Here is a 13,804-nt window from a genome sequence, read left to right on the forward strand (position 1 = left end):
CAATGAGGTTCACTAATGACATTGATCTTATCACTTCCTATCCAGAATAAAGTCCAAATCCAAAGGGAGGGTCATCAATGAAACATAACACTTACCACTGAAAACATGTTCACTATGAACACCAGCATACAACCAGAACATAATCGAACTCTTTGATGGAGAATGCAGCCATTTTTACGATCATCAAATATACGGAATTACAACATAAGAACTTTCGAGAAACTTCCAGAAATGATAAATACTGGATGACAAATAATTGCAGATGATCAGATTTGAACTGGTGACCTCCAGCACACCAGCCAGTGATGCTAACCACTACACCACACTGCATGCAGCATGGCATGTGGCATTGCTTCCTCTCCTGGAGAAACAGCACCCCACCGTTCCACAAGTTCTCATTGGAGATGACTACAGAAACCTTTATCTAGATCTTGTCAATGATCCTCCGTTGACAGCACTGGCAGATTGTCACAGTCTGGTTGTGTTGTCATGTTGTCTTCACTGTGACTAGGATCAAAGATAACCGCACCTATTAAAGCCTCGTGATTGTCAAGCAGGCCTTCAGTTTCCTCGAACAAGAAGCCCCCATTATCGGTCTCTGCCTTGGGACTGTAGTAGGGCTTCATACAGAGGACATGGATAACATCTCTGCACTTTCATCTTTTTGATGAAGCATCATAATCTGTTACTTCGTGTGTATATCTGACAAGTGATGAAGGATGCAATACGGACCAAACTGACACTTTAGTAACTTTCTAGATAGTCACTTGACCCGTGAAGGCATAAAAATCCATAGCAAGTGCTCTGGTGTGTATCTAGCAGGCTGGTGCTTGGTGTTACAGTACTCTCAGCCTTCATCCTAGGCATCTAGGGTCCATATGAGGTCTACCTGTCTTGCACTTCAATCCTGGTAATCAAGGTATTTCACTTTTTTTTTTTTTTTTTTTTTTTTTTTTTTTTTTTTTTACGTAATGACATGCGTCACATGTTCACCGGATATTCACATGCTGTTTGATCGGTGTCGATCACATAATCAAGATTAAAACCGGTAATATGTGATGCCCAAGATAATGATGCAGTAAACGTAAATCCTTGTTTGACGTATATTGAAGTGCTGTACCTACAGCCCACTCCTGGAGTATTCTTGTTGTTACATTCTCGACGACAACGAAATTTGACAGATTGGTCATACATCCAATTATTTAACACCTGGTATCTGTCGTGTCTTGTCACTCCTTTAACAATATCATTTTCCCACAATTTCCCACAATTTTAGGTCCTTCTTCCTTTTCAGGGTTGTTGTTGCTCCACTCTTTTGCAGTGTTTGTAGGTTCCAATTTGGGTGATTCCTGGCTAGCGCTACTGCCTTTACTTTTGCTTCAAGAGGTATAGCGCCATAGTTCAGTTGTTTTGTAATCTTGCTGCATATTTGGCATTCAATAAGCCACATGTGGCCCCCAAGTTATACTAAATGACTAGGATCTTGGGAAGCTCAGTAATTGTTTACTGCGTAAACTCGGGTTTCCTGAGCCAGGAACTGGTGAGCGCCATCAGTCTTCTGTAAACGTAAGCTCTGGGCACACTTCAGCGATCCATGTGCAGTATGGTGGTGAAAAGTTGTGTGTCACAAGGAATGGGGATCTTGGCTTAACTGCCTGCATCATGAGGATGGTACAAACATCTACAAAAAAGCTCAAGGTGTCCTGCATGCTGATGGGATGCTTGAATGTTGAGGCAGAGCAGGCGTTAGCAAGCAACCTCTAGGGAAGCTGCCTACTTTCAGTTGTATAAAGCTTGCCTAGGCAAGTGTGGCTCTGTCTGGGTAGATCCATATTTTGCTAGCTGCTTGTGGTATTGAGATTGAACCCTTGAACTTCTCCCTTTCAGTCCCAGTGGAATGGGTGTACTGGAGGATATCAACACCCCAGCTTAATAAGAAGGCTTTTGTCACCAGTCCTCCGGATACATTAAGTACTACAAAGACCTTTGTTTCATACTGCTTGAAAAAGTTTGACCCTTCTACATTCGAAAAGGTTTAGAGGGAACAGCTGGCACTTTAAAATCAGTGTAGCAACTGTGAAATGCCACACTATCTGTTGAAATTTCTAGTTCCCAACAAGTAACAAACCTGCAGAAAGCCAAATGCCCCAGGGAATAGGCAATCAACGGAGAGCTACACAATGCCTTGAACTACAGCAAAGGTATTGTCTTGCAGAGACCTTGTCGGTATTTACAAAGATAAACTTAAAGGTGCATGGGATCCAGAAGATACCATTGACATTCAAAATATAATGGAAAAGATTAAATGACAATCTGATCAAATTAAACTGTTTTATCCTTACATTCAATAACAGGAAACATCCGCAGGATATCGTGACAGGATTCCTTCACTTAAATTTGTGGCCTTGCACTGTTATAAACACCAGCACTCTGGCACACCACTCCAGTGTGTAAAGAGAAGCCACTTGTGGCAATTGTGATAAAGCTGCCCGCAACGACATCTTCTGTTCGTTTCCTCCAAAGTGTGTAATTTTCTCTGGGGACCACCATGTCTGGAGTAGACACTGCAGTGTGTACCTCAAAGAAAGGAAGATACAGGTCAGAACACTGAAACTCATCCCAAGGTTGAGAAACAGGTGGAGAAATGGGGTGGAACAAATAGATACTACAGTGGAGCATTGATCGGTTCAGGATGCATTTGAAGGAACAAACTCATAGCTAGGACTTCTCCTTCCCTTGTGTGTACAGGAAACACATTTTAAACTTACTGACGTCCCTTTGCATTCAGTGTGAGGATGACCTGAATGGGGGCAGGGCCAAGGAAGGGTAGCTGTGCTAGTCATAACACACACCACTCCTCTGCTCTGTCTTTAGCTTCTTACCTGTAACCAGTTGCCACTCAAGTTTGTGTTACTGCCACAGGAAGCTATAGATTCTGAGGCTGTTGTGGAGCTTACAGACAAACTCCCTCGGCCATTTATCCTACTGGGTGGTTTCAATGCCCATATTGTATTATTGGGCCCAAACTCTGTGCGTGCCAGGTGTTGAGTTGTAGAGAGCCTTAGAATGTCTCAGGAGCTGTGCATCTTTAATGTGGGTAATCCCACTCATTTCTGTGCTGCTACTAGATCATCCACAGCCATCAATCTCTTTTTATACACTCCAGTCATTGCAATCTCTGCTTAATGGGAAATCACCGATCATCTTCATTCCAGTGATCACCCCCCCCCCCCCCCTCTAGATTCACTTACTGGATGAAAGGAAGCTTCTGAAATGGATAATCTACTGAGCTAACTGTACACTGTTCAACCAGCTTGCTGTATTTGAACACAGGCAGCATCCAGAAACAGATGGACCACATCACATGTTTGGTCCACCATGCTGCTGACTTATCCGTCCTGATTTTCGGTAAAGGCAGTCATTTGCAATGGCAGCAGTGATGGAGCAAGTGCATTTCTAAGCAATGCCTGGAGACATCGCCCAGAACACCGCAGAGCATTTTGCAGTGAGTGCTGTCAATGCCATCCATGTCCGTCCATGGAGAGGGTCTAGTTGGACTTCAGATCCAAAAATTTTGAGGTTTAAAACTGCTCTGCCATGTGGGAGTGGGATTTGGCATTGCACCCTGTCATGACAAATTGCAACAGTATAGCAAGCTGTGACACTTGTAAGTAGTGTCAGAGGAAATCCTCCGTGAATTTATTAATTAAATATGATGGATAGGACGCTTTCCCAACTTGTAGAGAGAGGCAGTAGCTAGCTGAGTGTTGCCATAAAAAGCTGTGTAGGAAAGACCTTGGAATGAATGGTTAACAATCTTCTTGTTTTGATATTGGGGTCCAGGCAGCTCCTTACCCACTCTTAGTGTAGGTTCAGGAGATGTTGATCCATTGTCAGCAAGCTGACCTTGCTAGAGACGGCTATCCAGCAGGCTTTCCTCCATCAACAATATTGTATAGGTATATTCTTTGATGTCAGTAAGGTATATGACACTACTTGGAGACACAATGTGCTAGGGCAGCTCCATCTATGGGGCTTTCATGGCAACCTCCCCATCTTGAGTCCATATCTAAGTGCATTTTAGGTACCAAGTTGTCGACATGCTGTTGTATAGTTTTAAGCAGGGGATTGGTGCTCTGTAGGAAAGTATTTTAAATGCTACTGTGTTTGCTATAGCCATAAGCAGTGTAACATCTATGATAAGTAGTCCTGTACAGTGCTTCTTATTCATGGTTGATTTTGCAGTTTTTTGTTTCATTTTAATTATTCTTGTCATTTTGATTTACCTGATTTATACAGAAGGTATGCCATTCTCTTCTCCATTTTAAAGACTTTGAGATTTCTGGGCCTCATTTTTGACTCCACACTGTAGTTAACAACACCTGAAGGACCTGAAAACTATGATACAAAAACCACTAGAAATCTTAAAATGCCCTAAACAGAGGTCTTGGGGGAGCAGACAGGGCGCATCTGGCTCACTTTTAGAAGGCTTTCTTGTGATCACTGCTAGATGATGGGTACATAGTGTGCAGATAAGTGAGGCATTCTTACCTGAAGACCGTTGACACTAACCACACTGAGGGGATCGGGCAGTTCAGGGATGCTGAAACACCCCCGTTTAAATTCCTTTATTGGATTTTGTGTAAATTATCGTAGCCGCCAAACAATTATTATGATTATATGACCGTGTGCTTAATGGAAGAAAGGCCATCGGTTTTTCTGCTGGTTTCGTGGGTATTTCAACCGAGTGCAGCTGTTCTGAGATTGAATAGTGGAAATTACAGAAACTTTGTCTATTATTAAGGACCACAAAGGTTGCGATGTACAAACTGATATATATTTCCTACTAACACACAAATAGTGAGGCAGTTGCTACCTTCGCCTTACACATCTAACCACAGTTATATCTTTTTTATTGGTTGTTGATTTTCAGTACTTCATCACACGCAATGCTGGTGGTTAAAATTCACAACAATCCTCACTGCAATCCATGGTTGTTGCTGGCCGACGCGGTTGACGCGAAACATGTAATTCGGCACTTGTCACTTTTGGTGTCATATCACTCGCGAATAGGTATCGATGAGGGTCCACCCCACGACAATTAGGGGGACGCGCTCATCTGTCACACTTCGGTGAATTTACTCGACCACCATTCTTGCCCGTCTCTCCAGTACCACTTGTCACTCGACACACTCCAGTACTACTCTGCACTCAACACTCATCTCACTGCCTCCTGCAGCACTTGACAATCGACTCCTGTCTACTATCGACCTGGGCATCGGATACTAGCATCTATGTTCGTGGGATCATGGATCCCTTACAATGCTCATGCTTAGTCCCTGTGCTGAGGCTGCGGAAATGTCACTCACCATCCAGCGGCAACTGTTCATGGTGCATCAGGCATGTAATTTCCTCATGCTCTCAAGTCACACGCATACGATATTGTTGCTCATCCACCTACGGAACATCTTTTCTCTTATCATCCCTCAGCAACAAGGCTGTTTGAGATCCACATGAGGTTTGAGATGAGGTCATTTTCTGTGGGGCAAGTAAAATGCTAAATCCAGGGTTTTAAAAGACTACCACACTATTTGCTGTAGAGGCCTAGAATAATTTATGTTGAGTGCAATACAGCAGAGGTTGCACTACTGCAGCTGTTTGTACTGCCACATTTTACAACTTTTAAATGAACACCACAACTGTATAGTGCTGTTCTTGGATGGGTCTAATCAGGGAGACTTCGTTGGATCCTGTGTTGTTTTTTCTGATTGTGTCCTCAAGATCAGGTTGCTTCAAGAACTCACTGTGTTTGAAGCAGAACTGTACGTGATCACGAGGGCACTAGACCAAATGAGTTATGTTGCACCTTCTAATTTGGTCATCTGATCCAACTCTCTGAGAGTCCTCCACTCTCTACAACACTTGTACTCTGGGTATCCAGGGTGCCCTTCTCCACTTACAAAGGCTTGGGAAGGATGTTTCTTTCTTACTGGCTGCCAAGGCATACAGATATTAAGGAGGATGAAATAGCAAATTTAGCAGCCAGTGAAGTGTGTTGCATTCCTCTGTTAGTTCAGTATGCCATTCCCCTGTCTACTATCACCTCACTGTTGAGATACAGATTCAAGCATCAATGGGAAGCAGAGTGGCTGGAAGTGACAGACAATAAGCTGCTTCTGGTAAAGTCTACAATTCAACCGTAGCATACCTTCTTCCATCCACTCCGACAGGATGGGGCCCTTCTACTAGTCTTTGCAATGGACACAGCCCTGTGGCACTTGGCTTCATGCATCAGCAAGTGGACTCTCCAGTTTGTGGTGCTTGTGACATACATGTCATGACGTGCCACATCTTGGTAAACTATATTTTTTATACAGTCAAAAGGACACCAGTTAATTTGCTGATCAATTTGGTCTCAATTTTAATTGACAGTGATGTACTTGTAGTACTTCTTTCATGAAATGTAACATGTTTCCTAGAATATTAGGCTGACATTTTTAACATGTTATCAGGCAGGGTGACTGGCTTGTCCGTGCTTTTTGTTAGTGATAAATCAGACACATATTCTTGTTATTCTATTTTAATTTTCTGCTTGTCTTACTTGTGTTTTAATTCACAGTTTTAGAACATCTGACCATTTTAACAGTATCTTACAGAATGTGAAATACTGTGTTTGTGCGGGCTATCATAAGTGAGATACGGAAAGAGTGAGTGCAGTTTTGTCTTAGAGTGCTACGTACTTTTTTGTGTGATTTAACCACATTTATTTGTACTAATTTTTGTATGGGTGCTGATAACCTCATCATTGAGCACCCGTAAACAACCCCCCCACCCCACACCACCCCAGCACATTCTCCAGATCTCTCACCAATTGAAAACGTCTGGTCAATGGTGGCTGAGCAACTGGCTTGTCACAATACGCCAGTCACTACTCTTGATGAACTGTGGTACCGTGTTGAAGCTGCATGGGCAGCTGTACCTGTACATGACATCCAAGCTCTGTTTGACTCAATGCTCAGGCGTATCAAGGCCGTTATTACGGCCAGAGGTGGTTGTTTTGGGTACTGATTTCTCAGGATCTATGCACCCAAATTGCGTGAAAATGTAATCACGTCAGTTCTAGTATAATATATTTGTCCAATGAATACCCGTTTGTCATCTGCACTTCTTCTTGGTGTAGCAATTTTAATGGCGAGTAGTGTATGTATAGTCTTCACAGATCCCTGTTGGAATGTCATGGAAAAACTTTAGATTAGCTGGCCGTAGATGAGATGGAATGTTAAGCATTTCCATCCCATTGAATCATAGTTGCTCTTGTACAATGTTCTGTTAATTAATAGGAATTAGCCTTTGGTCAGTTCCCCAATCTTAAAAGGCTGCTATTGTTTACAGCAATCCTGGAATTTTCATGCGTTCAGTAGCAATGTCATTTAGTGCAGTGGTGACTGAGAGTTTGTCCATGCTGCTGAGTTCCACTATCGGTTTCCTGGAAAGGCAGTGTTGGCATTGTTTTTGTATTCAACCATTACATTGTACTCTTAATGCCTCAGTGCCCATATTGCCAGTCGGTTGATCATTCAGGCTAGTCAGCCAGCATAGTCTGTCACAATGGTGATGCTATAACTGCTAGTGTCAGTATGAAGTTCTGTCTTGGAATTCTTGTCATACAGTGCTATGACTGGAGAAGTTATTAGCATCTCCTTAATGATAAGGAAAGATGTTTCTTGCATTTCATTCCAAAGAAATTTGGTGTCTCCTTGTAGTAGTTCTTGCAAGGAATGTTTCTTTATACAGAAGTCCTTTATAAATCATTGGTAGTATGAGTACATTTCGAGAAAACATCTCACATCACGAATATATCAAGGAGAAGGAAACTCTGCTCTTATTTTCACTGGATTGGGATGGACACGATAGTCATTGACTAGATGTCCCCAGAATTTTTATTTCTCAGCTGACAATGAGGCACTTTTTTGACTCAGGTGGAGGTCTGCAATCTAAATGCTCTGCATCATGGTTGTCAGCTGATATAGATATTCTTCAAATATCTTTGGAGAAACGACAGTGTCATCCAGATAGCAAAGACACATTACCCATTTAATATGTTGAAACAGGTTGTCCTTCATAGGCTTCAAGATGGCTGACATAGTCCAAATGGCATAACTTTCAACTCATACAGACCTTCAATAGTTATGAAGGTATATTTTTCCAGTCAACTTCATCAGCCTCAATTTGCAAGTAGCCTGTCTGCATGTTCGTAGTTGAGAAATACTTTGCTACTGCCATGCAGTCTAGGATGTTACGAAGGTGTGGCAATGGGCAAGTTCTTTTTCCGTAATTTGGTTCAGTCGGTAGTTGTCACAGAAATGCCATGGGCCATCATTGCTCTTTACAGGGACCACAGGAGAGGACCAAGGACTCTCCAGAGATTCAGTGAAGTCATCTTTCAGCATATTCTCCACTTCCTCCTGAGTATCCATTGTTCAGCCAATATATGTGTGCTGGCTGATCCCCATAATATTGTGTTTTTTGGTGTGCCGCATGGTCTGTCATATATTGGCTTCAAATTTGAAAGCATCTGCAAACTGGCACAGAATGGCTCTCTCTTGCCGATATTGTTCTTAGGTCAGGCTGGATCATATTGGAAATTTGACAATACCTTTCTGCCATCAGGTGTCTGTAGTGAGAGTGAAGCACAATTCTTTGTTGATGGAATTAGGCTGCCCTTTCTAGAATGTTTTGGCATGTCCCTACATGCATGTGTGTAGTGATAAGTTAATGGCTGCTTGTGGCAGTTATTGATTCAAAGTTCTCCTTGACCACCTTTGATGGTTATGATTACCCATGTAGATTTCTTTTGAGAACCTGTGTAGCTTCCTGTAATTGACAAAAGCTTCACAACTTAACTGATTATGTAGACTGATGACTGGAATTTGTCTCGTTGATGATGGGATATCGCCATCTTCAACGGCAAACAGCTGCGCAGAGCAGTGTCCGTTATTTGTGCTTGTTGAAGTATTTCTGTCTTGAGATCCAATCTTTCAAAGTCTATGACTGCTTGTGATGCCTGTAAGAAGTTCCATAGAGAATAACATTTGACTACACTATTGATCAAATGTATCCGGACACCCCAAAAAACATAACATTTTTCGTGCTGCCAGGTACTCCATATCGGCGACCTCAGCAGTCATTAGACATCATGAGAGAGCAGAAAGGGCCGTACAGGGTAGCCGTGTGGTCTGAGGTGCCTTGTTGAGGTCCGAATCAGAGTCCTCCCTCGGGCATGGATGTGTGTGTGTTGTCCTTAGAGTAAACTAGTTTAAGTTAGATTAAGTAGTGTGTAAGCTTAGGGACCGATGACCTCAGTAGTCTCATCCCATAGGAACTTACCATAAATTTCCAAAAAGAGCAGACTGGGGCACTCCGTGGAACTCACGGACTTCGAACATGGGCAGGTGATAGGGTGTCACCTATGTCATACGTCTGTACGCGAGATTTACACACTCGTAAACATCCCTACGTCCACTGTTTCCGATGTGATAGTGAAGTGGAAATGTGAAAGGACACGTACAGCACAAAAGTGTACAGGCCAACCTCATCTGTTGACTGGCAGAGACTGCTGATAGTTCGAGAGGGTCGTAATGTGTAATAGGCAGACGTCTATCCAGACCATCACACAAGAATTCCAAACTGCATCAGGACCCACTGCAAGTACTATGATAGTTAGGCGGGAGGTGAGAAAACTGGGATTTCATCCATATAATCCTCTGTATTCTTCTATAGAACTACTCTACTTCTCATCTGAATTGCATATTGCTCACATCTCACTTCCATACAAGGCTACAATCCACACAGATACCATTGTAAAGACTTCTTAGCATATAAATTTATTTTAAATGTTAACTAATTCCCCTCCTGCGCCCTCTCAGAAATATGTTTCTTGCTGTTCCCAGTCGGCATTTTGCATCTTCCATACCTTCTAAGGTCTCTTACCCTTTTTTAATTCCCTCAGTGTTGTCTAATTTATGTCAGCTGCATTCCATTATCCTTGTTTTACTTGTATTGATGTTAATCTTATTGTCTCTTTTCCCAGACATTAAATATTCTGTTCATCTACTCTTCAAAGTCCTTTGCCATCTCTGACAGTGTTAAAATGTTATCAGCAAACCTCAAAGTTTTCATTTCTTCTCCCTGAATGTAACTTTTACAAATTTGTCCTAGCTTTTCTTCACATCTTGCTCAATGTACAGATGGAAACATTGGGAATAGGCTACAATCCTGTCTAACTTCCTTCTCAACTATGACTTCTGTTTCATGTCTTTCCACTCTTATACCTGCAGTCTAGTTTCTGTACAAGCTGTAAATAACCTTTTACTCCCTATAATTTGTCTCTGTTACCTTCAAAATTTCGACGAGTGTGGTGCAGTCCACATTATCAAAAGCATTTCTCTAATTTTGCTAATGCTATAAGCGTAGGTTTGCCGTTCTTCAACTTATCTTGTGAGATATGTCAAAGGGTGGCATTGCCTCATGTGTTCCTACATTTCTTCAGAATACAGAATCTTTCTCATGGTCGGCCTCTTTTTTTGCGGTCAGTTCCTATGGGACTAAACTTGACCTCTACCTGTTTTTCCTTTCTTCTGTAAATAATTCATGTCAGTATTTTGCAACCATGACTTGCTAAACTGATGGTTGTTAATATTCATTCCTGTCGGCACCTGCCTTCTTTGAAATTGGAATTTTATTTTCTTCTTGAAGTCTGAGGGTGTTTTACCTGTCTCATATCTTGCATACCAAGTGGAATAATTTTGTCATGGCTCCTCTTCCAAGGGTCTCAATAATTCTGAGAGAAATTCATCTATTATATGGGCCCTGTTTCTACTTAGGTTGTTCAGTCCTGTGTCAATCTTTTCGCAGTATTGTATTTCCACCTCATGTTCACCTACTCCTTCTCCTCTTTCTATTATATTGTGCTCAAGTTTGTTTCACACTATATATGCCTTCCACCTTTCAGTTTTCTTTCTTTGCTTAGTACTGTCTTGCTATCTGAGCTTTTGATGTTCATACAGTTGCTTCTCTTTCTTCAAAAGTCTATTTAACCCTCCTACAGGCAGCATCTACTTTTCCTGTAGTTCTGCTACTTCTACAGCCTTGCATTTGTTCTATAGCCATTCCTGCTTAGTCAGTTTGCACATTCTCCCTTTCATTTCTGAAACGTCTGTATTCCTTTCTCCTGATTCAAGTGCTGCATTTTTTTTTTATGTTTTCTCCTTTTGGTATTTTGAATTCAATGTCTCCTGAGTTATCCAAGGATTTCTACTAGGCTATGTCTTTTCTTTTGTGAACCTCTGCTGCCTTCTCTGTTTTATCCCTCAAAGCTACCGACTTGTTTTCTATTGTATTCCTTTCCTCTGTTTCAGTCCAATGTTGCCCGAAGCTCACTCTGAAGTCACAGCCGTAGTTTTTCCTTACTTTCAGATGTTCGCAGTACTGGCACAACAAGGCCCTGGTGGCTAATGTTGCAAGGCCAGATCCGTTAACCATCCAGAATGTTTGCCCCTACAACTACTGAAAAGTTGCTGCCCCTCTTCTGGGACTTTGGGTTAGTCTTGCTATCCACAGGTATCCCTTCATTGTGTTGTGAATGCACCTATGGTACAACTACCTGTATTGTTGCAGTCTGTAAGCCCCCGGTCCACGGTTGTGGGGGTGGCGAGGGGGGGGGGGGGGTTTGAGGATTGGAATTAGAATATATTCAAATGACAACTGATGATGTAAAAATAAACTGTAATGGCAAGCATGTGTTCACTAAATCGATTTTAGAAAAATATTGGCTGATAAGACAACCTATTGGGAGGTCGGTAGAAGACATTAGAAAACATACAGGAGCAGTACAGATTTGTATAAGTGAAGACTGTGGCATGGAGTAAGCATTTGCCCAGCAGTGGATGTTAAACGGTAATGGAGGTTGGTGGTTTTTATTATGATTATTAACAGTGTCTTAATTGACTGGCAGCTTGTGACTGGCTGATCCCTGAGAAGGTCCAGCAACATAAGAATTGTGTTGCTAGCTGTTTGGAAATACTAGAAGTGAACTCTTATGGGATGACTGCTAAGAGTCCATCAAGGGGGATGTTCAGCTGCCTATTTGCAAGTTCTTTTAGTTGGATGCGACTTTGGCAATTTGGGTACCCTTAATCTACCCCAGAAAACCTATTGGGGAAGGGGAACTTACTTGAATGTGGAATCTGAACTACATATCATTCCTGGCATATCTACACATCGTTGGGAGGGGAAGGCTAGTATAAAGGCAGAGTAAAAAATTTCCCTGGGCAGACTGTGATTTGATTCCGCAACCTCTCTGTTTCCAGTTATGTGCCTTACCATGAGACCACCAGACCCAACCTATGGAATTGTCTATCATACGATTGCTCAGTCAGTTCGTCTGTTCTTTCCTAAGTCAAAATGTAAGAATACGAATGTAATATCTCTGCCATAGTCGTCTGTGTCTCAACTCTCCTTACATCTCGCAGGAAATCTTCATCTAACATTTTCATCTGATGCACGCTCTCATTTAAGCAATATACAACCACCACCTCAGAACATATCCATGTGCAAATTGAATCCCCTTATGCTATTACATAACATTACCAAGATTCCCTTTTATTAACAGAGTTCTCATAAAATATGTGATAAATGATTGAAATGGAATTACAGGGACTAAAAGAAAATTTTAAATATATTACCTGGTGCTAAACATTCAACTTTACTGTTCATGGACTTAATTTCAGATTCTTCGTTCACTGCTGCAAATGGGCAGCAGCAGCTGCAACAAGATGAGCCAATGGAAACAGAAGCTGGGCAGTTTGAAGATGCCGATTGTGAGCCAGATAATTAAGAACTTTAGTGGCAACTCTTTCCTGCTTTGATTTCGTTGTGTTCTGTTTGTTTGACTTGTTAACTTCATTTTCTCATTTATGTTTGTTTATAAACATCACTTCATGAACGTGTTATTCAGGCATGCAGGAAAGAAAATATTCTTGTATTTTAAAGTTAGTTATTATTTCTTTTACAGTCTGAAAGACCGAATGTTGGAGTTGATCTCTGTAAAATGGCAGAAAATTCCTTTGTAATAAATTTGTCAATAAAAGTATTTTTGTCACTATTTCTTTATCTGTCTGGTGTCCTGACAGAAGCTGTATTTAAAAAAGTTAGGCTGATTGATGAAATGCAGTTTTATTACCCATGTACCTCCCCGTCTTTCTAGACATCAATAATTTTATCAATATATACCATTTTCTTTCTATTAACAATCACTTCTGTTGAAGAGATTATTTCTATATTGTATATTTAAAAAATTGTATAATAAGTAAATAAAAATAAAAGAAATGATACATGTTCACCAAGTGGTCACATTTACAGAGTAATTTGTGAAGTGAATGGGAAATGCCTCGTTCCACATAATTAAGATTAATCGTGCAAAATGATCCATTGAACATGAAACTAACTCTATACATACACATTTTCTGCATTCTCCCATGCACACCACACAATATCTTGTTATGCAATAGTGGCCCTAATGTGACTCTGAAGCATTGCCAAATTCTAGCTCGTACATATCTTAGTGCTTGATTATGATATAAGGGGTACATCATAACTCACACATTGCACTAGTTTTCCTTATTTCTAGGCAGCACTTCAAAGTTAAAATAGACTAAATGATTCATATCATACGCTTCTTTAAGGTTGTAGTCAATTGACATTGAAAAGGAGGTTACAAATATAGTCAAATTATGATATAATTTAC

At 41.2% G+C, this 13,804-nt stretch overlaps 1 protein-coding gene across 1 annotated transcript in view; it reads left to right on the plus strand.

Moving 5' to 3' along the window:
- Positions 1–13,150, plus strand: part of LOC124776758 (methylosome subunit pICln) — a 78,287-nt gene extending 65,137 nt beyond the window's left edge. Inside the window, exon 5 of the mRNA XM_047251893.1 lies at positions 12,789–13,150. Within this exon, the coding sequence (XP_047107849.1) occupies positions 12,789–12,895 (107 nt within the window). The 3' untranslated portion in view covers positions 12,896–13,150. The remainder of the gene's footprint in view (positions 1–12,788) is intronic.
- Positions 13,151–13,804: the final 654 nt, after the last annotated feature.

This window comes from Schistocerca piceifrons, chromosome 2 (assembly GCF_021461385.2).
Source record: "Schistocerca piceifrons isolate TAMUIC-IGC-003096 chromosome 2, iqSchPice1.1, whole genome shotgun sequence".
Classification (NCBI taxonomy): Eukaryota; Metazoa; Arthropoda; class Insecta; order Orthoptera; family Acrididae; genus Schistocerca; species Schistocerca piceifrons.